The 22,756-nt window shown below is 47.6% G+C and overlaps 1 protein-coding gene across 1 annotated transcript in view; it reads left to right on the top strand.

The window, feature by feature from the left end:
- The window catches only part of ANO9 (anoctamin 9), a 121,018-nt gene that overhangs the window by 47,068 nt on the left and 51,194 nt on the right, over positions 1-22,756 (top strand). Inside the window, exons 3-6 of the mRNA XM_075325398.1 lie at positions 6,957-7,070; positions 13,990-14,126; positions 15,699-15,748; positions 18,625-18,683. Coding sequence (XP_075181513.1) covers positions 6,957-7,070; positions 13,990-14,126; positions 15,699-15,748; positions 18,625-18,683 — 360 coding nt within the window. The remainder of the gene's footprint in view (positions 1-6,956; positions 7,071-13,989; positions 14,127-15,698; positions 15,749-18,624; positions 18,684-22,756) is intronic.

Raw genomic sequence — 22,756 nt, 5'->3', positions numbered from 1 at the left:
GCTTTCACACTTTTTTTAACATCCGTCATGAACGTTTTTTAACGCAAAAACGGATCCAGTGGAAATGCGTTTTCATTTCAATGCATTTGCAATGGACTCGCGTCAACATGCGTTCACCTGCGTTTGTGTGCGTTATAGTGAGGATCCAGCGACTTGCAGTTTTTTATCTTTTTTCAAAAACGCTACTTGTAGCGTTTTTGAGCTGCGTTCAAATACTACAAATTGCTGGATCCTGACTAAACAGCACGCAAACGCATGTGAACGCTGGCGTGCTGATAGACAGGATCCTGCTTGCTCTACTGAGCATGTACAGAAACCAGCCTCGGGTGATCAGTCTCTCTCTCCACCTCCCCCTCCCTCTACCTCCCTCTCTCTCCACCTCCCTCCCTCTTTCTCCACTCTCCCCCGCCTGAGAGCGGAGGACGCTCATAACCAAGGTAAACATCGGGTAACCACGGTCTTAGTTACCCGATGTTTATCTTGGTTACGTGTGCAGGGAGCCCGGCTCCTAGCAGCTGCAGACGCTCATAACCAATGTAAATATCGGGTAACTGTGGTCTTAGTTACCCGATGTTTATCTTGGTTACGTGTGCAGGCAGCCCGGCTCCTAGCAGCTGCAGACGCTCGTAACCAATGTAAATATCGGGTATCCAAGCAAGTTACTCGATGTTTACCTTGGTTACCAGCCTCCACAGCTGTTAGATGCCGGCTCCCAATCTTTCACGTTCAGTTCCCCTCACTCACGATCACATGACTCCAATGCCCGCCCATAAACTTAAAATGACAGGATCCTTCAAAATAACACATGCGTTTTTTTGCTGTAAAAGCAGGATCCGCTTTTGCAGCAAAAAAAACGTTCATGACGCATGTTAAAAAAACGTATTATGAAAGCAGCCTTACTGAGCTGTTTGCTGTCATTTTGATAAAGTCACTGTTTTAACTGCTACAGATTTAGGGTAAGTTCACACAGTGCGTTTTTCGGGGCGTTTTTCGGGTGCATTTTTTATCTCAAAACTGCATTACTTTGCTTCCCCAGCAAAGTCTGAGTTTTCATTTTTGCTATCTGCACACAACTTTTTTTTTAAGCTGCATTTTTGAGCTTAAAAAAAAAAATGGACATGTCAATTCTTTCCTGCGTTTTTCTGCGTTTTCACCCCATGCAATGCATTGGAAAAACGCAGAAAAACGCAGAGATCAAAAACGCAGCAAAACGCAGCCAAAACGCACCAAATCATTGCAAAAACGCACAAAAACGCAGCGTCAAAAAAACGCAGCATGTGCACATAGTCTTAGCAGTTCTGCAATACAAATACATGTCACAATTTTCAGTTTTATATTTTTAAAATATTCAGAAAACCATTCATCATTTCCTTTACAATTCACAGATACTTGATACTTAAGGCCCTGTCACACACAGAGATAAATCTGTGGCAAATCTGTGGCAAATCTGTGGCAAATCTGTGGCAGATCTGTGGCAGATCTGTGGTTGCAGTGAAATCATGGACATATTGTTCCATTTGTACACAGCCACAAACCTGGCACTGATTGTCCACAATTTCACTGCAACCACAGATCTGCCACAGATCTGCCACAGATCTGCCACAGATCTGCCACAGATCTGCCACAGATCTGCCACAGATCTGCCACAGATCTGCCACAGATTTATCTCTGTGTGTGACAGGGCCTTTAGGCTATGTGCCCACGTGGTGTTTTTTTCATGCGTTTTTCCTTCCTTCTTTTAATCAATAAAAGCAGGGAAAAAGCATCCCGTCAAAGTCTGAGAATCCTGACTTGCTGTGCACACGTTGCTTCTTTTGTCTTGCAGATTTTGTTGCTGAAAAAAAAAGCAGCGTGTCAATTGTTTCTTCATTTTTTTTCTGCTTTTCTATAATCCCCTGCAATGCTTTATCACTACAGTGGATTATAGCGCAACATTTTGCCTTACACACCATGCATACAGCATGGTGTAGGAGGTTCTCCATAGCTCAGTAACCTTGGGTCGTAATGGTGACGACCTAGGGTTACCAATCCATGGCAGCGATCAGATCCCTGTGATTGCATTACAGGGACCCGATCACTAGTAAGAGGTAAGCGATCTCTCTCCCTGTCACCTGAATACTGCGATCGCACTGATTGCAGCATTTAGGGGGTAAGACTATGTTCACACAGGGATTTGTTTGGTAAGTTTTTTTCCTGACCAAAGCCTGATCTTGTGGCAGGAAATCTCCTTTGAGTCATCTGCGTTTTTGGTGCATTTTTCATGCATTTTTTAGTGGCGTTTTTGCTGCAGATTTGGTGCGGATTTGCTGTTTTTTTTCTACAAAATGGGTTGTATCAATGAAAAAACGCAGCAATTCTGCAGCAAAGAATTGACATGCCCATTCTTTAAAAACTTGACCAAAAACGCAGGTATTTGCCAAAAATTCAGGAAAAAAAACTGATGTGTGTGTGTGACATTTCAGAAATCTCATAGACTTTGCTTCGACTGTAAAAAGCAGCTTTTTATTAGCATGGATTTGCATAAAACCAAGGCAAATCTGCAACTAAAAAACGCAGCAAAAACTTACCAAAACAGCCCAGTAAGAGCTGGGTCCCGGCTGTAACATATGCCAGAGACTCAGTGGGGAAACAGAGCCTGAACCCTCGTGATTGCTATGACTAAAAGAAGCAGGAAAAAACACATATGAAAAAATGCTCAAGAGCAATAAAAATGCGCTTTTTTTCTGCTGCATTTTTTTTCCTGCCAAAACATGCTTTTTATGTGCAGTAAAGAAGCACATACAAAAGGAACATGGGCACATATCCTTAAGGCTGCTTTACACCAGACAATCTATCGTGTGATAGATCGTCGGGGTCACGCCTGTGTGACACCTACTAGCGACGCAGTATCGCTCACAAATCGTGAGTCGTGTACTGGTCGCTAGGTTCCATAATATCGGTTCTGAAATCGGGCGCCGGTTGTTCATCGTTCCCGTGGCATCACACGTCGCTCCGTCTGACACCACGGGAGCGATGAACATCGCGTACCTGCCTCCCGTGTCAGCCGCCGGCTCTATGTGGATGGAAGGAGGTGGGCGGGATGTTTACATCCTGCTCATCTCCGCCGCTCATCTCCGCCCCTCCACTTCTATTGGCCGGCGGCCGTGTGACGTCGCTGTGACGCCGAACGTCCCTCCCACTCCAGGAAGTGGACGTTCGCTGCCCACAGCGTGGTCGCACGAGAGGTAAGTATGTGTGACGGGGGTTACCGACTTTGTGCGCCACGGGCAGCGATTTGCCCGTGACGCAAAAAGAACGGGGATGGGTACGATCGATTGTGAAATCGCACAGTCGGTCGTACCATGTAAAGCAGCCTTAAATGTTCTTATATCACATACAATCCCAATAAAATCATTTTGTTTGTTAAGCTCACGAGGTATGAATACTTTGTCAAGGCGCCATGTTTTGACGACAGTGGCATAAAGTAGGAAAAAGATTCAAAGTATTGCAAAACCATGATGTGCGCCATAATTTGTTATGCCAGAATTGCTATTAAGATGTTTGAATATCTAAAGCTGAGGCCACATGGGGTTATGTGCGAGTCCCCGCATGACACTCGGCTTGCGCTTGCAGCACAGCGGGAGCTGAGTGTCATGCGACTGTGCTCTGATCCTGCAATCAGACCACAGCTGCGGGGGAAGGCCGGCGCTGAGGAAGGGAGGGCTGGCGCTGAGGAGGGCAGGGCTGGCGCTGAGGAGGGGAGGGCCGGTGCTGAGGAGGGGCGGGCCAGTGTTGCAGAGGGACGGGCCAGCGCTGCAGAAAGGAGGGAGGGATTTATCTCCCTCTCTCCTCCGTAGCTGGCTATTGCCATTCTCGCTCTGCACTCACATTACACCGGTGTACTGCGAGTGCAGTGCAATGTTTCTCTTGCCCCATAGACTTGAATGGGTGCGCGTGAAACAGGATCACATTCCACCCGCAGCATGCTACAACTATTTTCTCGGTCCAATTAGGGCTGAGAAAATAATTGCTCATGGGAGTAATATTCGTCTGAACGGAATGCGATTTTTTTTTTTTTTTTTTTTTTTTTTATATTGCATTCTACTCACACTGTTTTTCTTGCTGTGTGTCCTAGGCCTAAGAAGAATCTAATGTCACTATAGCCAGTGCTACCATTTCTATTGTACTGGACCCTCCTAGTTGTCTGCTATAATAAAAAAAAATGTCCTAGAATGTATCCAAAGTGTCCACATGACAGTTTGCAAGGTTTAAAGGGAACCTGTCACCACTTTTTTGACCTATAAGCTGTGGCCACCACCACCAGGTGGTGTATATAAGAGCCCAGGCCGCTGTGAGAACATAAAAATCACTTTATAATACTTGCCTAACGATCGTGCGGTTGGCCATATGGGCGTCTCCGTTCTCTGGTGCCGGCGCCTCCTCTTTCTGCCATCTTAGTCCTCCTTCTTCTCTAGCCGCGGTGCATGACGGGTCCGATGTCATACACACTCGCCGGCATTCAGGTCTTGAGCAGGGCAGATCAAAGTATTGTAGTGCGCCTGCGCAGGACCGGCGAGTGTGTATGACGTCGGACGCCTCATGCACCGCGGCTTCAGAAAGAGGATGAAGATGGCTGAAAGAGGCGGCGCCAGCACCGGAGAACGGAGACGCCCATATAGCCAACCGCACGACCGTTAGGTAAGTATTAGGCCGGCTTCTCACTTGCGAGTTTCTCACAGTAGTGCAATGCGAGAAATTCTCATATTGCACTCGGACACATGTTATTCAATGAATCAGCTCTCATCTGCGATTTTTTTTTTTTTTTTTTTTTCTCACTCCAAATCGGACTGAGAAAAAAATTGCAGCAAGCTGCTATTTGAAGAGTTTCTCGTGCGAGTCTCTCCAATGCAACTCTATGGGAGCGTGAAAAAAAGGATGTCACACGGACCGGTACTTACACCATCCTAGTGACATCCGTTTTTCTAAATACATTTATCGTATGTGTCACAAAGCACTGGAAATGATTAAGGTCTCATAATGTCGGTCAATATCTATCTCTGTCAGTCGGTCTCTCCCTCTCGGTCTCTATTCTCTCTCTCTGTCGGTCGGTCTGTGAGTCGGTCTCTCTTTCTGTCGGTCTCTCTCTCTGTCCATGTCGGTCTATTCCTTTCCCCCTTCTCTCATACTCACCGATCCCCTATCACCGGCGCAGCGCTGCACGGCGTTCACACTGCTCCGGCGGCTTCTCCTCTTTTGAAAAAGCCGGCCGCTCATTATTCAATCTCGTATTCCCTGCTTTCCCCGCCCACCGGCGCCTATGATTGGTTGCAGTCAGACATGCCCCCAAAATGAGTGACAGCTGTCTCACTGCAACCAATCACAGCTGCCGGTGGGTGGATCTCTATCATGCAGAAAAATAAATAAATAAATAATTAAAAAAAACCGGCGTGCGATCTCCCCCCAATTTTAATACCAGCCAGGGTAAAGCCACACGGCTGAAGGCTGGTATTCTCAGGATGGGGAGCCCCACGTTATGGGGAGCCCCCCAGCCTAACAATAACAGCCAGCAGCCGTCCAGAATTGCCGCATCCATTAGATGCGACAGTTCTGGGACTGTACCCGGCTCTTCCCGTTTTGCCCTGGTGCGTTGGCAAATGGGGTAATAAGGAGTTAATGGCAGCAGCCCATAGCTGCCACTGAGTCCTAGATTAATCATTGCAGGCGTCTATGAGACACCCCCAATAATTAACCAGTAATTTAAAGTTAATAAACACACACAGTGAAAAAAATCCTTTATTTGCAATAATAAACACTAAGAAATACCCTCGTTCACCACTTTATTAAGCCCCAAAAACCCCTCCAGCTCCGGTGTAATCCACGGAGGTTCCGCGTCGCTTCCAGCTCTGCTACATGAAGGTGACAGGAGCAGCAGAAGAACAGCTTCTGACAGCTCCACGCAGCAACTGAGGTGAGCGACGCGATCAGCGATGATGTCATGCAGGTTACTTGCGGTCACCGCTGGATCCTCCAACAGTGACAGCAAGTCGCCCGAGTGACAGCGATGAAGTCACAGGTGAGTTTCGGTCACGGGTGGAAGATCCAGCTGGCCACAGGTAGCCTGAGTGACGGCAGCGCTAATCGCGCTGCTCACTTCAGTCACTCAGGGGATTAGCGGTCACCGGTGAGTCCTTCACGGGTGACCGCTAATCAGGGCGCGACACAGACAGATTCGCAGGATGACAATGAAGTCGGGTGAAGTACATCTGTGTCTGCTGTCAGCGACTATTCAGCTCTGCTGAATGGCAGATGACGTAGAAAAAAGGGATCCCATATGCATCAAACACGCATTACACACGCTCTGCTAGTGATTAAATAATTAAAAAAAAGCATTGCACTTGCATTGCACACTGACCTAACGTGAACTAAAATCGGACGAGTTTTTTTTTCAGGCAAGTCGGACTGATTTTACACGCAAAGGTGTGTTTCCAGCCTTATAAAGTGTTTTTTATGTTCTTACTGTGTCCTGGATTCTTACATACAGCATGTTAGAATGCTGTATATAAGAGCCCGGTGGTGGTGGCCGCAGCTTATAGGCCAAAAAAGTAGTGACCGGTTCCCTTTAATCTGTAACAATACATGGGTATTATTATTGTCAACAGTAAAGGGACCTCCCAATGTGAAGTGAATGTGCTCATGAACATTTCTTGATCCCAGGTGCTGTATGGAGCACAAAATAAAGTTGTCAACGGCTAGTCTGACAGGTCCGATCTTGTTACTGTGTTATTTGCGTGACTTCCTACAATGTTACTGACTCCTTTCTAGGAGGAATTTGTTGATTTCTGGGGTTGTATAGAAAATGTGAAACCAAAATATTTGACACTCATGCGTATACGAGGCACACCTCTCCGTCAGATCCGGAGTGTATGCTGTAGGAGGGAGAAGTTAATCAGGTTCTGATTTTTTATTTTTTTTTCTAGGACTTGAAATTTGACTTTGTGCTGGTGTGTGAGAGCTCATCTCTTGACAGCGAGCCTGAGGAGAAGAGGCGGCAGTACATGTCTGTACTGGAACAGAAGCGCTTCAAGATAAAGGTTAGCATTTCTCAACAAAGTCTACAATACAAATTGTCAACACGAGAGCCACTGGTGGAACACACTTGGGGCAATTCGTTGAACATGTTACTCCAATTATGGAACTTTGTGTCCTTTTTTTAAATACAGTGGGTAAAATAAGTAACACGTCACCAATTTTCTAAGTAAACATTTTTCCGCCGGTTGCGTTTTTTCCGCATAGACTTGCATAGACTTGCATTAGCGCCGTATTGTGCCGCATGGCCTTGCGTTGCGTCCGTTTTTTGCCGGATGCGGATGCGGTATATTTAGCCCATGCGGCGGCCGGATGGAACGTGCCTGGCACGTTTTTTTGTACGGCGCATGCTCCGTATCAAGCCACATCCATCAAAAAACGGATGGGCCTCATGGAAAAACTTATGCAACGGATCAGTTTTTTTCGCTGCATCCGTTGCATAGGTTTTTGAGCCGGATTAAGCCGCACTGCAAAAACCGGATGTGTGAAAGCAGCCTTAGGGGATGTGCGCACGTGTGCGAATTGCATGCAGTTACGCTGCGTTCTGCACCGCAGCGTAACTGCATGCGTCCTGCGTCCCCTGCACAATCTATGGAGATTGTGCAGGAGCCGTGCGCACGTGGCATATTAGAACGCAGCGATTCGGCTGCTGCCCGAATCGCTGCGTTCTAAGAAGTGACATGCACTTCTTTCGTGCGGTTTGCATTCTGTCTATAGGGAGAGGCAGCATGCAGAGCGCGCGTTCTCTGCCGGCACCATGCGCTTCAGAACGCAGCTTTTCAGCTGCGCTCTGAAGCGCACCTTTTAGTATAGATAATTGAAATATATCGACAGATATATAATAGCAAGATAGGCAGACAGACGGATAATAGACAGACAGACAGATACACAGACAGACATTGCACAGTATACAGGACACAAACATGTTATACATAACACACACACAGCACATAATACATTACAGATGACACACAGCATGTTATACTCACAGTCACTTCCTGGGCTCCAGGAGTTCAGTGTGGCTTTTATAACAGCATCTCCGGCAGTGCTGCTGCCCCTCCCCCCTCTCTTTGGTAAAGACAGGAGGACACAGAGCCGAGAGCAGGTGAGGGTGCCCCCTGCTGGAGCCTGTGCAGAGCCGGAGGAGACCAGACACAGGGCACAGAGGAGGGGGGAGGGGCGTTCCCTGCTGGAGGCTGTGCAGGGAGAGGATAGGAGGGCGCCCCCTGCTGGAGCCTGTGCAGAGCGGGAGGAGACCAGACGCAGGGCACAGAGGAGGTTGGAGGGGCGCTCCCTGCTGGAGGCTGTGCAGGGAGAGGATAGGAGGGCGCCCCCTGCTGGAGCCTGTGCAGAGCGGGAGGAGACCAGACGCAGGGCACAGAGGAGAGGGGAGGGGCGCTCCCTGCTGGAGGCTTTGCAGGGAGAGGATAGGAGGGCGCCCCCTGCTGGAGCCTGTGCAGAGCCGGAGGAGACCAGACACAGGGCACAGAGGAGGGGGCAGGGGCGTTCCCTGCTGGAGGCTGTGCAGGGAGAGGATAGGAGGGCGCCCCCTGCTGGAGCCTGTGCAGAGCGGGAGGAGACCAGACGCAGGGCACAGAGGAGGTTGGAGGGGCGCTCCCTGCTGGAGGCTTTGCAGGGAGAGGATAGGAGGGCGCCCCCTGCTGGAGCCTGTGCAGAGCGGGAGGAGACCAGACGCAGGGCACAGAGGAGGGGCGCTCCCTGCTGGAGGCTGTGCAGGGAGAGGATAGGAGGGCGCCCCCTGCTGGATCCTGTGCAGAGCGGGAGAGACCAGATGCAGGGCACATAGGAAGGGGGAGGGGCGCTCCCTGCTGGAGGCTGTGCAGGGAGAGGATAGGAGGGTGCCCCCTGCTGGAGCCTGTGCAGAGCGGGAGGAGACCAGACGCAGGGCACAGAGGAGAGGGGAGGGGCACTCCCTGCTGGAGGCTTTGCAGGGAGAGGATAGGAGGGTGCCCCCTGCTGGAGCCTGTGCAGAGCGGGAGGAGACCAGACGCAGGGCACAGAGGAGAGGGGAGGGGCGCTCCCTGCTGGAGGCTGTGCAGGGAGAGGATAGGAGGGCGCCCCCTGCTTGAGCCTGTGCAGAGCGGGAGGAGACCAGACGCAAGGCACAGAGGAGGGGGGAGGGCGCTCCCTGCTGGAGGCTGTGCAGGGAGAGGATAGGAGGGCGCCCCTTGCTGGAGCCTGTGCAGAGCGGGAGGAGACCAGATGCAGGGCACAGAGGAGAGGGGAGAGGTGCTCCCTGCTGGAGGCTGTGCAGGGAGAGGATTGGAGGGCGCCCCCTGCTGGAGCCTGTGCAGAGCGGGAGGAGACCAGATGCAGGGCACAGAGGAGGGGGGAGGGGCGCTCCCTACTGGAGGCTGTGCAGGGAGAGGATAGGAGGGCGCCCCTTGCTGGAGCCTGTGCAGAGCGGGAGGAGACCAGACCCAGGGCACAGAGGAGGGGGGAGGGGCGCTCCCTGCTGGAGGCTGTGCAGGGAGAGGATGAGAGGGCGCCCCCTGCTGGAGCCTGTGCAGAGCGGGAGGAGACCAGATGCAGGGCACAGAGGAGGGGGGAGGGGCACTCCCTGCTGGAGGCTGTGCAGGGAGAGGATAGGAGGGCGCCCCCTGCTGGAGCCTGTGCAGAGCGGGAGGAGACCAGACGCAGGGTACAGAGGAGGGGGGAGGGGCACTCACTGCTGGAGGCTGTGCAGGGAGAGGATAGGAGGGCAGCCCCTGCTGGAGCCTGTGCAGAGCAGGAGGAGACCAGATGCAGGGCACAGAGGAGGGGGGAGGGGCGCTCCCTGCTGGAAGCTGTGCAGGGAGAGGATAGGAGGGCGCCCCCTGCTGGAGCCTGTGCAGAACGGGAGACCAGACGCAGGGCACAGAGCAGGGGGAGGGGTGCTCCCTGCTGGAGGCTGTGCAGGGAGAAGATAGGAGGGTGCCCCCTGCTGGAGCCTTTGCAGAGCGGGAGGAGACCAGACGCAGGGCACAGAGGAGGGGCGCTCCCTGCTGGAGGCTGTGCAGGGAGAGGATAGGAAGGCGCCCCTTGCTGGAGCCTGTGCAGAGCGGGAGGAGACCAGACCCAGGGCACAGAGGAGGGGGGAGGGGCGCTCCCTGCTGGAGGCTGTGCAGGGAGAGGATGAGAGGGCGCCCCCTGCTGGAGCCTGTGCAGAGCGGGAGGAGACCAGATGCAGGGCACAGAGGAGGGGGGAGGGGCACTCCCTGCTGGAGGCTGTGCAGGGAGAGGATAGGAGGGCGCCCCCTGCTGGAGCCTGTGCAGAGCGGGAGGAGACCAGACTCAGGGCACAGAGGAGGGGGGGAGGGGCACTCCCTGCTGGAGGCTGTGCAGGGAGAGGATGGGAGGGCGCCCCCTACTGGAGCCTGTGCAGAGCGGGAAGAGACCAGACCCAGGGCACAGAGAAGGGGGGAGGGGCGCTCCCTGCTGGAGGCTGTGCAGGGAGAGGATGAGAGGGCGCCCCCTGCTGGAGCCTGTGCAGAGCGGGAGGAGATCAGATGCAGGGCACAGAGGAGGGGGGAGGGGCGCTCCCTGCTGGAGGCTGTGCAGGGACAGGATAGGAGGGCGTCCCCTGCTGGAGCCTGTGCAGAGCGGGAGGAGACCAGATGCAGGGCACAGAGGAGGGGAGAGGGGCACTCACTGCTGGAGGCTGTGCAGGGAGAGGATGGGAGGGCGCCCCCTGCTGGAGCCTTTGCAGAGCGGGAGGAGACCAGACGGAGGGCACAGAGGAGGGGTGAGGGGCGCTCCCTGCTGGAGGCTGTGCAGGGAGAGGATAGGAGGGCACCCCCTGCTGGAGCCTCTGCAGAGCGGGAGGAGACCAGATGCAGGGCACAAAATAGGGGGGAGGGGCGCTCCCTGCTGGAGGCTGTGCAGGGAGAGGATAGGAGGGCGCCCCCTGCTGGAGCCTGTGCAGAGCGGGAGGAGACCAGACGCAGGGCACAGAGGAGGGGGAGGGCTGCTCCCTGCTGGAAGCTGTGCAGGAAGAAGATAGGAGGGCGCCCCTTGCTGGAGCCTGTGCAGAGTGGGAGGAGACCAGATGCAGGGCACAGAGGAGGGGGGAGGGGCGCTCCCTGCTGGAGGCTGTGTAGGGAGAGGATAAGAGGGCGTCCCCTGCTGGAGCCTGTGCAGAGCGGGAGGAGACCAGACACAGGGCACAGAGGAGAGGGGAGGGGCGCTCCCTGCTGGAGGCTGTGCAGGGAGAGGATAGGAGGGTGCCCCCTGCTGGAGCCTGTGCAGAGCGGGAGGAGACCAGACCCAGGGCACAGAGGAGGGGGGAGGGGCGCTCCCTGCTGGAGGCTGTGCAGGTAGAGGATAGGAGGGCACCCCCTGCTGGAGCCTGTGCAGAGCAGGAGGAGACCAGACGCAGGGCACAGAGGAGCGGGGAGGGGCGCTCCCTGCTGGAGGCTGTGCAGGGAGCAAACAGTGCAGAGCGAAAAGGCGCCACCTGCTGGAGGCTGTGCAGAGCGGGAGGAGACCAGACGCAGGGCACAGAGGAGGGGGGAGGGGTGCTCCCTGCTGGAGGCTGTGCACCAAAGGAGCAGCAAAGTGAAAGTAAACTGCTGCTCCCTAGGTGCCCCCTTTGCTGTCTGCCTGCCGGCGCCCTGTGCGACCGCACAACTCACACATGGCTAAAGCCGGCTATGGTTATATAGGTTGAAAAAAGACCTAGGTCCATCTAGTACAACCTTTCTCCACCCATTATACATTTCGTCATTAAGTTATTTATAACCGACAATAATGTGTGCATTGAGGAAATCAAATCTGTTATAGTATCTGCCATTACTACTTCTTGTGATAGGGTATTCCACAGTCTGACTGCTCTAACTGTAAAGAACCCTTTCCTATTTAGCTGCCGTAATCACCTTTCTTCCACTTGCAGTGAGTGCCCCTGTTTTTGGAAGAAATAAGTCATGTGCCAGTCCTTTATATTGACCACACTTGTATTTATTCCTATAAATGAGATCCCCTCTGAGAGGTTTTTTTTCTAAGCTAAACATATTTAACTTTTTCAACCTTCCATCATATGGGAGGCCTCCATTCCTTGTAATAATCTAGTTACCCGCCTTTGAACTGACTCTAACTTCTGAATGTCTTTTTAAAATATGGAGCCCAAAACTGGATCCCATAATCTAGATGTGGCCTTACAAGTGATTTATAGAGGGGTAACAATACGTTGGGATCGCAAGGATCTAATCTCTCTTTTTATACACCCTAAAATCTTGTTTGCTTTAGCAGCTGCTGCTTGACATTGAGTGCTGCTGCTCAGCTTATTTGTAATGAAAATTCCCAAGTCCTTCTCCTGTTCTGTAGTCCCAAGTTTACTTCCATTTAATGTATATGCAGATATAGGATTACTCCGTCCTAGATGCATTACTTTACATTTATAAACATTTAATCTAATTTGCCAATTGCCTGCCCATTCTGACATCTTATCCAGATCTTTTTGTAATATTGTACTATCGAGGTCAGTTTTTAATATCCTACATAGTTTGGTATCGTCAGCAAAGAGTGACACTTTAAGGTACTGTCACACATAACGAGATCGCTAGCGAGATCGCAGCTGAGTCACCGTTTTGGTGACGCAGTTGCGATCCCGTTAGCGATCTCGTTATGTGTGACACTTACCAGCGATCAGGCCCCTGCTGTGAGATCTCTAGTCGTTAAAGAATGGTCCAGGTCATTTTCTTCAAAGGCGATGTCCTGCTGGGCAGAATACATCGCTGTGTTTGACACTGTGTAACAGGATCACAGTGACTGCTGAGATCGTTATACAGGTCGCTACTGCGATCTGTATTGTTCTGCATCGCTGGTAAGATCTCACTGTGTGACATCTCACCTGCGACCTCCCAGCGACTTACCTGCGATCCCTATCAGGTCGCATCGTTTTTGGGATCGCAGGTAAGTCGTTATGTGTGAAGGTACCTTTACTCTCAATCCTATCTTACAAGGACATTACCAAAAAGATTAAAAAGAATCAGTCCTAGCACAGATCCCTGCGGTCCCCACTGCTGACTATAGACCAATGAGAGAATGCACCATTTATGATGACTCTTTGTTTCCTATCTTTTACCCATGTGCTTATCGTTTCCCCTAGTCCTTGCTTCTGGAGCTTTACTATAAGGCTATTATGTGGTACAGTATCAAATGCCTTTCTAAAGTCCAAATAAATCACATCAGCTGCATTACGAATATCCAGACTTGCATTTACCTCCTCATAGAACACCAACAGGTTGGTTAGACATGACTTATGTTACATGAATCCATGCTGGTTATCAATTATTATATTATTCTCTCTAAAGAAAAAAGAGTGGTATTAGGAGATCTGCACTCGCCAGTAAGAAGCTCCAGACTCCAGTAAAGGAATAATATCTGTATTCTTCCAGTCACCACACTACGCGTTTCAGGGATATGCACTTACCCCTTCATCAGGTTTTAAATAATATATTGTGCATGTCATCTCTTAAAATGCCCTAAAGAACTTGGCACACCACTGAAGTCAGACTTCCAGGATGGTAGTTCCCTGGATCCTATAATGACTGGATAATAATGAGAATTATTTTAAACAGAGTTCAAAAAGTCAGCGTAGGGGTAAAACTTAAATACAATTTGCCTAAGGCAACTAAATCCCTAGATTAAAGACTATTTTTAAAATATATTGATTACAAATAATATAAACGCAGTGTACGGGTATTTATTATCACTTACTGCAGAGATAGATGATTAATTGCTAATCGGCTTTCTTAAGTAAAGATACACATAGAGGACAGACAGCCCTATTTTTGATATATAGTTAATATAGCTGAACATCTGCTGATTGTCAGAACAACCCTGCACTGGGCTATGAAGAATCGGGGCCTATGTTCTCAATGAACTTGTTAAAGTCCTTATATATGTTGTTCTATCTCCTTACAGAAATCTAAAGATGGAAAGAAGACTTTTTATGGGGTGCGGGCACCTCCTGACATTTTCAGGAAATATGTCAGACTTCTTAAGAATCCAGACCAAGGCACCACAAATCTAAATGAAGAACATGTCTCTGAAACAAGCAGGTAATAGTATTAAATGAATTTAATTACGGTAATGGGTTTTTTTTACCAGTTTTGCCCTCTTGGAATAGATTTAGGAATATTCAGAGGGCAGCATATACTGTATAATGTCCTTATGTTACTTTTAGATTTATAAAATGTTATTTGCAAACCTATTCAGGCCACAAAAATTTCCAGCCAATCACCTGACTAGTAAGGTTGATTACATCTAAAACATAAGAATGCTAATGTTTTCTAGGAATCAAAAAAATGGGGATTACCAAACTAATCATATTCTTGTTGACTTACAGAGATATCGCCACATTTTTCCATCGTAATAACATGCTTATTTTCGGGGACTTTTTCCAACATGAAAATTTTCGATTTTATGTGGACAGGGTTGCAGAAACATTGCTGCCGTGCATTAAATGAATAGATTTCATACTATACATCTCTGCAACAGCACAGAAAAGGGGCCTATGTATAGCAAAGGGTAAAATCCGTTTTGAAAACCAGCATCCACAAAATACTGACCTTGGTGTTGGAAACAGGCTCCTACAAACTTACTAACTCATCTATAGTTGGTCCTAAAAATTAAGTTATCCTATCGTTAGGGAATAACTTGATAAGGACAACATCTGCGAGGAGTTTGTATGTTCTCCCCGTGTTTTTGTGGGCTTCCTCCGGGCTCTCTGGTTTCCTCCCACACTCCAAAGACATACTAATAGGAAATTTAGATTGTGAGCCCCAATGGTGACAGTGTTACCAATGTATGTAAAGCTCTGTGGAATTAATAGCACTATATAAGTGAAGAAATATTGTTGTTATTATTATTATTTTATTATTATTATTATTATTATTATTATTATTATTATTAATAATAATTGCTGGGGGTTGGGCCATTGGAATCTTTAATAATTATCTGAACAGAACTCCAAAACTCTGACCATAGGGACTATTCAGCCCCGTCCTAAATGGAGCAGAGGTACAAATGTGCAGTCTCTGATCCGTTCATTTTCTACGGCGGAGGTCCCCAACCTTTTTGACCCTAAGAACCATATTCAGCTTTGAGAGAGGGTCATGAGCCACATCAAGCTGCCACCCTTCACAGTAGTGATACCCAGAGCCCCCATTATTGGTATATAATGACAGCCACAGCTTTTCCACAGAAAGCACACCGCGATAGTATGCCAATTTCCATGAGTTCCTACCATACCCCCTTTCTGATCTGCTCTTCTATATGGGGCTACTAAAAAAAAGTCATCATCTGGAGACCTGTTCTTCATAGCTGTTTGCTAGACCTTGTGATTATACACCAAGCTCGAAGACAGCCGTAAGCCACACATTATGAGCCTGTGAGCCACAGGTTGGGGATCCTTGATCTACAAGAATAGGATTATGAGTACAGAGCTTAACAATTTCCGTCAGTCCCATAGACAACCATAGCAATTTTCTACAGTTTAGGGCAAAATAGTCAAATATATTGCACATTTTGTTTCTATGTAGTTTTTTGTAGGTCTATAGGGACAAATTTCCTGGTAGCATGTTAGTTGTTTTCCTCACACTAGTACTAATATCCTTTTTTGTTATTTGCAGGATTCGTATTGTTCATTTTATTCTTTACAAAATCAAAATTAAATCAGGAGGTAAGTGACAATATAATCAGTGGAGCAACCCACTTTAGCTTGAACAGTTGATGGCTTCAAAACGTTCTTAGTTGCTTATGGTTATGATAGATACTTATATACTTGTATGAAATCTTGTATTGAAAATCAATCGAAACCCAGGCTCAGAAGGGAAAAATTAGCTTTTTTATGGCCAACTGGATTAAGCATAATGGCTTTTAATTAGGTTTTTATGAAGAAACTAGATTTTGAAACAGAAATGCTGAGATATGTAAGTCAATGGACATGGTAAACTTGGTATAATGTTTTTTTCACCACATATTATATACCATGTGTCCACCGCAATTAACTTGAGAACGGCGGCAGCTATAGGCATAGAAGTGGTGTCTAGGTATAGTAAAGTAGCCATGTGCTACGCAATGAAACCACCTATAGCGCCACCTGGTGGAAAACAACGGAGTTAGCATTTTTATCTCAAAAACGGAACAAGATAGAGAAAAAAGGTGAATTAAAAAATTGTAGGGCATCATCAATTCAATACGAATTGACACCTTGCATGCAGAAATGCTATGATATGAAACCCATGACCCCCCAAAACATTGAATGCTGGTGGTCACGCATATGGCGCTCAATTAACTTTGATGCTCAAAGTGGCCACCGTCAGCTGCAATACACATCTGGACTCTGGACAGCATACTGTATCTTGCTGCACGTTGTGCAATATGGTAGGTGACACATTTGCACAAGCATCTGTGATACGTCGTCGTAGGTCCTGCAATGTTGGTGGAGGGGTCGCATATACCTGCTGTTTGATGTGACCTCACAGAAAGAAATCCAATGGGGTCAGGTCAGGTGAGCGTGGAGACCACTCCACACAGCCACCATACCCAATGACTTGTAGGAGGTCTCCATGAGGTATCGCTTCATGTCCGCTGCCTTGTGAGTTTTACACATTCTAATCATAGCATTTCTGTATACAAGGTGTCGATTCGTATTGAATTGATGATTCCCTACAATTTTTTAATTCACTTTTTTCCTCTATCTTGTTCTGTTTTCGAGATAAAAATGCTAACTCCGTTGTTTTCCACCAGGTGGCGCTATAGGTGATTTCATTGCGTAGCGCATGGCTACTTTACTATACCTAGACACCACTTCTATTCCTATAGCTGCCACCGTTGTCAAGTTAATGGCGGTGCACATGATATGGGTGGACACACTGTAGATTTAGGAACTGGCAGAATGACCCACATTACACTGAATCTTAGACAATGTAGTTCCTGGATGCAGTTCATTAGATTTGAAGGGGTTGTCCACCACATGGATAACTCCTTGGCAATTAGCACGTTTGCCCCCGTAAAAAAAGATAACACTTATACTCATTCCTGTGCCGGCAGTCTTCCAGCGCTGTCAGCACTTGCTCAACCGGGGCTCACGTGACATTATGGCACGCGAGCCCTGTGGCCAATATCTCTTCGCCTTCAGACATAACAGACATCAAGAGAAATTGAGTGGCCAGCTGCAGCTCTGACTGCCACTTGATTTCTGATTCATCCGAATTAGTAATCAAGTGGAAGTCAGGGGCTCGCTTGCAAAACAATGTCATGTGAGCCTCAGGAGAGCCCGTACCGACACCTCTGTTCCAGCGCTGGAACCGAAAGTGAGTATAAGTGTTGTTATTTTAAGAGGGCAACCATGCTGATTGAGAAGGGATTGTCCAAGTAATGGAAAACCATTTTAAGGACTCATTTACAAATCATTGACTTTTCTTTGAAGGAAACTCTGACCGTTTTTCTCATTAGTGTTTGTGATCAGCGTGTCACCAGAGTTTGATCCCTGTCAGTTTTTACCGTCAGCGTTTGATTGTTTTTCCTCGGAAGGAAACAAAGATATAATGTAGGTTTCTCAAGCTTCTCTTATCAAACCGTCTATGAAAAATGGATTGCACAAACATGACATCTGAGTATTAGCTGATTTTTTTTTTTTTTTTTGCGGACACATAGACTTGCATTGGTGACTTTGATCCAACACTAAGTAAATACAAAAGATATATGTTTGAAAAAAGTTTCAACTCTTTTCTCCAAACAAACAAGAACTGGAAATATTTTACATACATCTGAATTTAAAGGGAGGTCCACTACTCAGCATAGTGGCCACATATCGATATAAAGCTTATAGAGAAAGCTTTTCTCAAATACCTTGTGTAGTAAATTCTGACTCTGAGCGGCGCTATTGCTGTCTGCTCATCCCTATCATGTGACCTCTGAGATCCAGTGATATCACGTCAACTTCCAGTTGACCCGACCTCACCGAGGCTGGCCCCAGTCTCCCTGAGTGACTGAGCTGTTGGCGGAGTTTCACCGCTCCTCATATCCCAGCATCTTGCACACTCTTTCCTTCACTGTAGAGCGCCGCACGCAAGAGAGATGCTGGGCATGGACGAGTGGCAAAACGCCGCTCACAGCCCAATTACTCAGGAAGACTGGGGCTGGCCTCTGTGATATTGGGTCAACTGGAAATTGACGTGACATGACCGTTTCTCAGAGGTCATGGAGCCCAGGGGTCACATGATTTGAATGAGCGGACTGCAATAGCGCCGCTCAGAGTCAAAATGTACTACACAATGTACTTGTGTACTACACAAGGTATTTGAGAAAAGCCTTCTTTATAAGCTTTACATCGATGTGGTCACTAATGCTGAGTAGTGGACCACCTCCTTAACTAAAAATGTCAGTGACTACTGCTTCAGTTTGAGGTATCTTTTTCTGATAGCGTTCACCTGTAACCTGCTTACATCTGTGGAGTGCTTCACCACACTGTAGTACATGTTTAATGGCTTTCATTTTGAATATTTACTTTATTAATGGCTCCTCTGATCTGGATGTCTTTCTGTTTTTCAGAAACTTTGGATGATTTAATAAAAATTGGAGCTTTTGAAACTACATTCCCATTACATGCTGTGAGTTGGAAATTGTTGAATACTTCATAATGGTTTCTATTTATTTTGTTTTATTTATTCATGGTTTTATAAATTATATTAGATACATCAAAGACTTGGTATCCATGTGTTAAAAGAACCTTTACCAAACTAATTGCCTGAGTTTCTAACCTGTAAAATAAAACCTTCCCACTAATCCTGTTATTATGTTCCTCTGGACTTGCTGGAATGGCATCACTGCCGGTTCTTTACAAAGTGCCACCTCCCTGACCATGTGCATTGAAGTCGGGTGTACACTCCCTGGCTTGACTGGCTTTCAGAGCCAACAGTAACGGCTGAGTGCTGCATCACTGGACCCTCCTTGGCCAAGCACAGTGTACTAATGAAGCCAGCTTTAGTATGCGTTGTCTGGAAGGCAAAGATTTGCAAATAGCCGGTGGTGCATTTTTGCACATAATCACAATCACTCACAAGGGCACGATAAAATGATTAGTGGGGCAATTAATCTGGGGAAGAACAATGCACTACAACTAGTCGCCTTCTGATAATCTCAGGCCAACTTGTAAAAATTATTTTATGGTGTTAGATAAAGCAATAAGCAAGCAAGAGGAAATTGTACCTATGAGCTGTTTATGGGAACTGGGGAAGCTGAACCCTTTAATAAAGGAATCCTCAGGTTGATCCATAGTCATTCTGACTTTAAGAACATAGGCCCTCAAACAAACTATGACTATAGACTTAAGGTGGCTTTACACACTGCAACATCGCAAACGACATCGCTGTAACGTCACACCGGTTTTGTGACATAATAGCGACCTCCCCAGCGACATTGCAGTGTGTGAAACACATCAGTGACCTGGCCCCTGCTGTGAAGTTGCTGATCGCTACAAATCGTTCAGGACCATTCTTTGGTCCTTTGTTTCCCGCTGTGCAGCATGATCGCTAGAAAAAGTCTCAGTGTGTAAAGGGGACTTAAATGTGCAGGCAGCAGGAGCCAGCTTCTGCGCACACTGGTAACCACGGTAAACATCGGGTAACCAAGAAGCCCTGTCCTTGGTTACCCGATATTTACCTTCGTTACCAGCCTCCGCCGCTCTCACTGTCAGTGCCGGCTCCTGCTCCTTGCACGTGTAGCAGAGTACACATTGGGTAATTAACCCGATGTGTACTGTAGCTAGGAGAGCAGGGAGCCAGCGCTAAGCAGTGTGCGCTGCTCCCTGCTCTCTGCACGTGTAACTGCGTGCGCTGGTAACCAAGGTAAATATCGGGTTGGTTACCCGATATTTACCTTAGTTACCAAGCGCAGCATCGCTTCAGTGCGTCGCTGCTGGCTGGGGGCTGGTCACTGATTGCTGGTGACAGCTCACCAGCAACCCGTGTAGCGATGCTCCAGCGATCCCTGCCAGGTCAGGTTGTTGGTGGGATCGCTGGAGCGTCTGACTGTGTGACCTCTCACCAGCAACCTCCTAGCAACTTACCAGCGATCCCTATCAGGTTGTATCGTTGTTGGGATCGCTGGTAAGTTGTTTAGTGTAAAGGGGCCTTTACATAGGTTTAAAAAAGACCTAGGTCCATCTAGTTCATCCTTCCTCCACCAATTCTACATTTTGTCATTAAGTAATTTATAACTGACAATGTTATGTGCATGGAGGAACTCATCTAGCCCTGATATAAAAGTTGTTATAATGTCTGCCATTACTACCTCTTGCGGTAGGGCATTCCACAGTCTGACAATTGTCATTAACAACAAAATTCTTTGACTTCAGTACCTTGTAATTTAGAAATTGGACCAGCCCCTATTGCTCAGTTGCTTGCATACAATCTAATAGACAGTATAATATACTATATACTTTTTGAGTAGCAGAGGACCCTCCTACCTACTGGGTTCCTATGCATTTGCACATATGGTATCCCTTTAAAGAGGTTCTCCTGGATGTTTTAATTTTTATTAATAGGATTGCAGAAAATAATTAACTATACTCTCCACCCCTGCATGACTGAGCTTTATTTACTAGTGACCTCTGCAACCAATCGTTGGGCTGTGAAACCCAGACAAGTTTTACATAATTTGTCTGAATACTGCTTAAAATAATTTTTTCCAGAGGGTTTCCACATGTAGATCTTCATTCAGTGTGCTAGTACCAATGTCCGTTACAGTAAATGGACGACCACATCTTCTTCCATTCAGAAAATCACTTTGGCTGGAAAGAAAAAAAACATTCACAGTGGTACCAGGAATGTTCGACAGAAATGTTGTACTTCAACTATATGTAATACTAGCTGTAGTACCCGGCGTTGCCCGGGATAGTAACTGTCTCTCTGTCTCTCTCCCAGTCTCTGTCTGTGTGTCGCTGTCTGTCTGTCTCGCTGTCTGTCTCTTTCCTTGTCTGTCTATTTCTATCTCTTTGTCTGTATTTGCATCAGTCTATCTGTCTCAATCTCTGTATCTGTCTGTCTCTCTCTCGCTCTGTCTCTTTGCCCGGCTGTCTTTTTGCCTGGCTGTCTCTTTGCCCGGATGTCTGTTTCTAGGTCTGTTTCTTTGCCGGGCTGCCTCTTTCCCGGGCTGTCTCTTTGCCCGGTCTGTCTTTTTCCAGGTCTGTCTCTTTGGGCATTTGTCTCTTTGGGCATTTGTGACTTTGCCCGGCTGTCTCTTTGCCCGGCTGTCTCTTTGCCCGGCTGTCTCTTTGCCGGTCTGTCTCTTTCCAGGGCTGTCTCTTTCCCGGTCTGTCTCTTTGCCCGGTCTGTCTCTTTGCCGGTCTGTCTCTTTGCCGGTCTGTCTCTTTGCCGGTCTGTCTCTTTGCCGGTCTGTCTCTTTGCCGGTCTGTCTCTTTGCCGGTCTGTCTCTTTGCTGGTCTGTCTCTTTGCTGGTCTGTCTCTTTTCAGGGCTGTCTCTTTGCCCGGCTGTCACTTTGCCCGGCTGTCTGTCTGTGTCTCTGTCTCTCTTTATCCGTCTCACCACCGACATCTTTTTTCCTCACACATAAGCTTCGTATACTAACAGTTTATTTTGTTCCTATAGCAACCACTGACAGTTGCTATTTATAGCCTGCAGCTCCCAGCTCCATTCAGTTTAATGGCTGCAGGATTTTTGTAGAGTAACTGAAAAGCACGGGGTTAAATTTTCCCACCCAAACACAGTCTATGACGTTCCCTGAGTCACATGGGGCGTCTGTGCAAAATTTCGTGATTATAAATGCGACGGTGCGGATTCCTTTAGCGGACATACATACCTACATACACACATACATACATACATACATACATACACTGAGCTTTATATATTAGACTACCTGCATCTAGTTTCAAACATAGCCTTCAAGACACAGAATCATTGAGATCATATTTATGATCTATTTTTATTAAAGTATAACAACAGGTCCCATGGACCTCAACAATGGATATGATGACAATATATAACAATCTAGTGAAAACACAGATTACAAAAAGAATGGGTCTCATACCAAGGATCGGGACCCTTCAACAAGTCCAACATAAAATTATTTGGGTAGATCCATCTGTAGTGAGAGAAGACATAACAATTACTGAACAATTGGCTAATGGACATCTCACATATTGAATACCTGCTTTTCAGAGAAGGCAGAAAACATTCAGGAAGAGAGAGAAAATGAGTGATGAAGAAGAAAGAAAAATAGAAGGGTATAGGAGGAAAAGAGAAGGAGGGACAAGAAGGAGAAAAAAAATGGGGGGGGGGATAAAAAAAAAAAAGTGGAGGGAGTGGAGATGGGAACAGGTGTATCGGAGGGGGAGCGGGTCCGGTGGTTCCTCCATGCGCTGGTTCAACGATGAGAGCTTACATGGTCTAGAGCACCAGCCTGGCACCCATTGCGATCATATTTAAAACACTTTTGGACAGAATGATAATCTGTGAAGGATTTTTTTTAAAAGTCATTAACCTTAAGGCTATGTGCGCACTTTGTGTTGAGGTATTTGCAGTTCTAAACGCATCCTCTGGCAGAAATGTTTTTTGCCAAATTTGGTTTTGACCACAAAAAATGCTTGTGTTTTTCCCGTGTTTTTACCGCGTTTTACCTGCTTTTTCATTGCTTAAAGTCAGATGCGTTTTGAAGACAAAT

The sequence above is a fragment of the Anomaloglossus baeobatrachus genome, chromosome 10, assembly GCF_048569485.1.
Source record: "Anomaloglossus baeobatrachus isolate aAnoBae1 chromosome 10, aAnoBae1.hap1, whole genome shotgun sequence".
Classification (NCBI taxonomy): Eukaryota; Metazoa; Chordata; class Amphibia; order Anura; family Aromobatidae; genus Anomaloglossus; species Anomaloglossus baeobatrachus.
The sequence above is the reverse complement of the archived record's forward strand: the minus strand, read 5'-3'. Positions and strand labels throughout refer to the sequence as shown.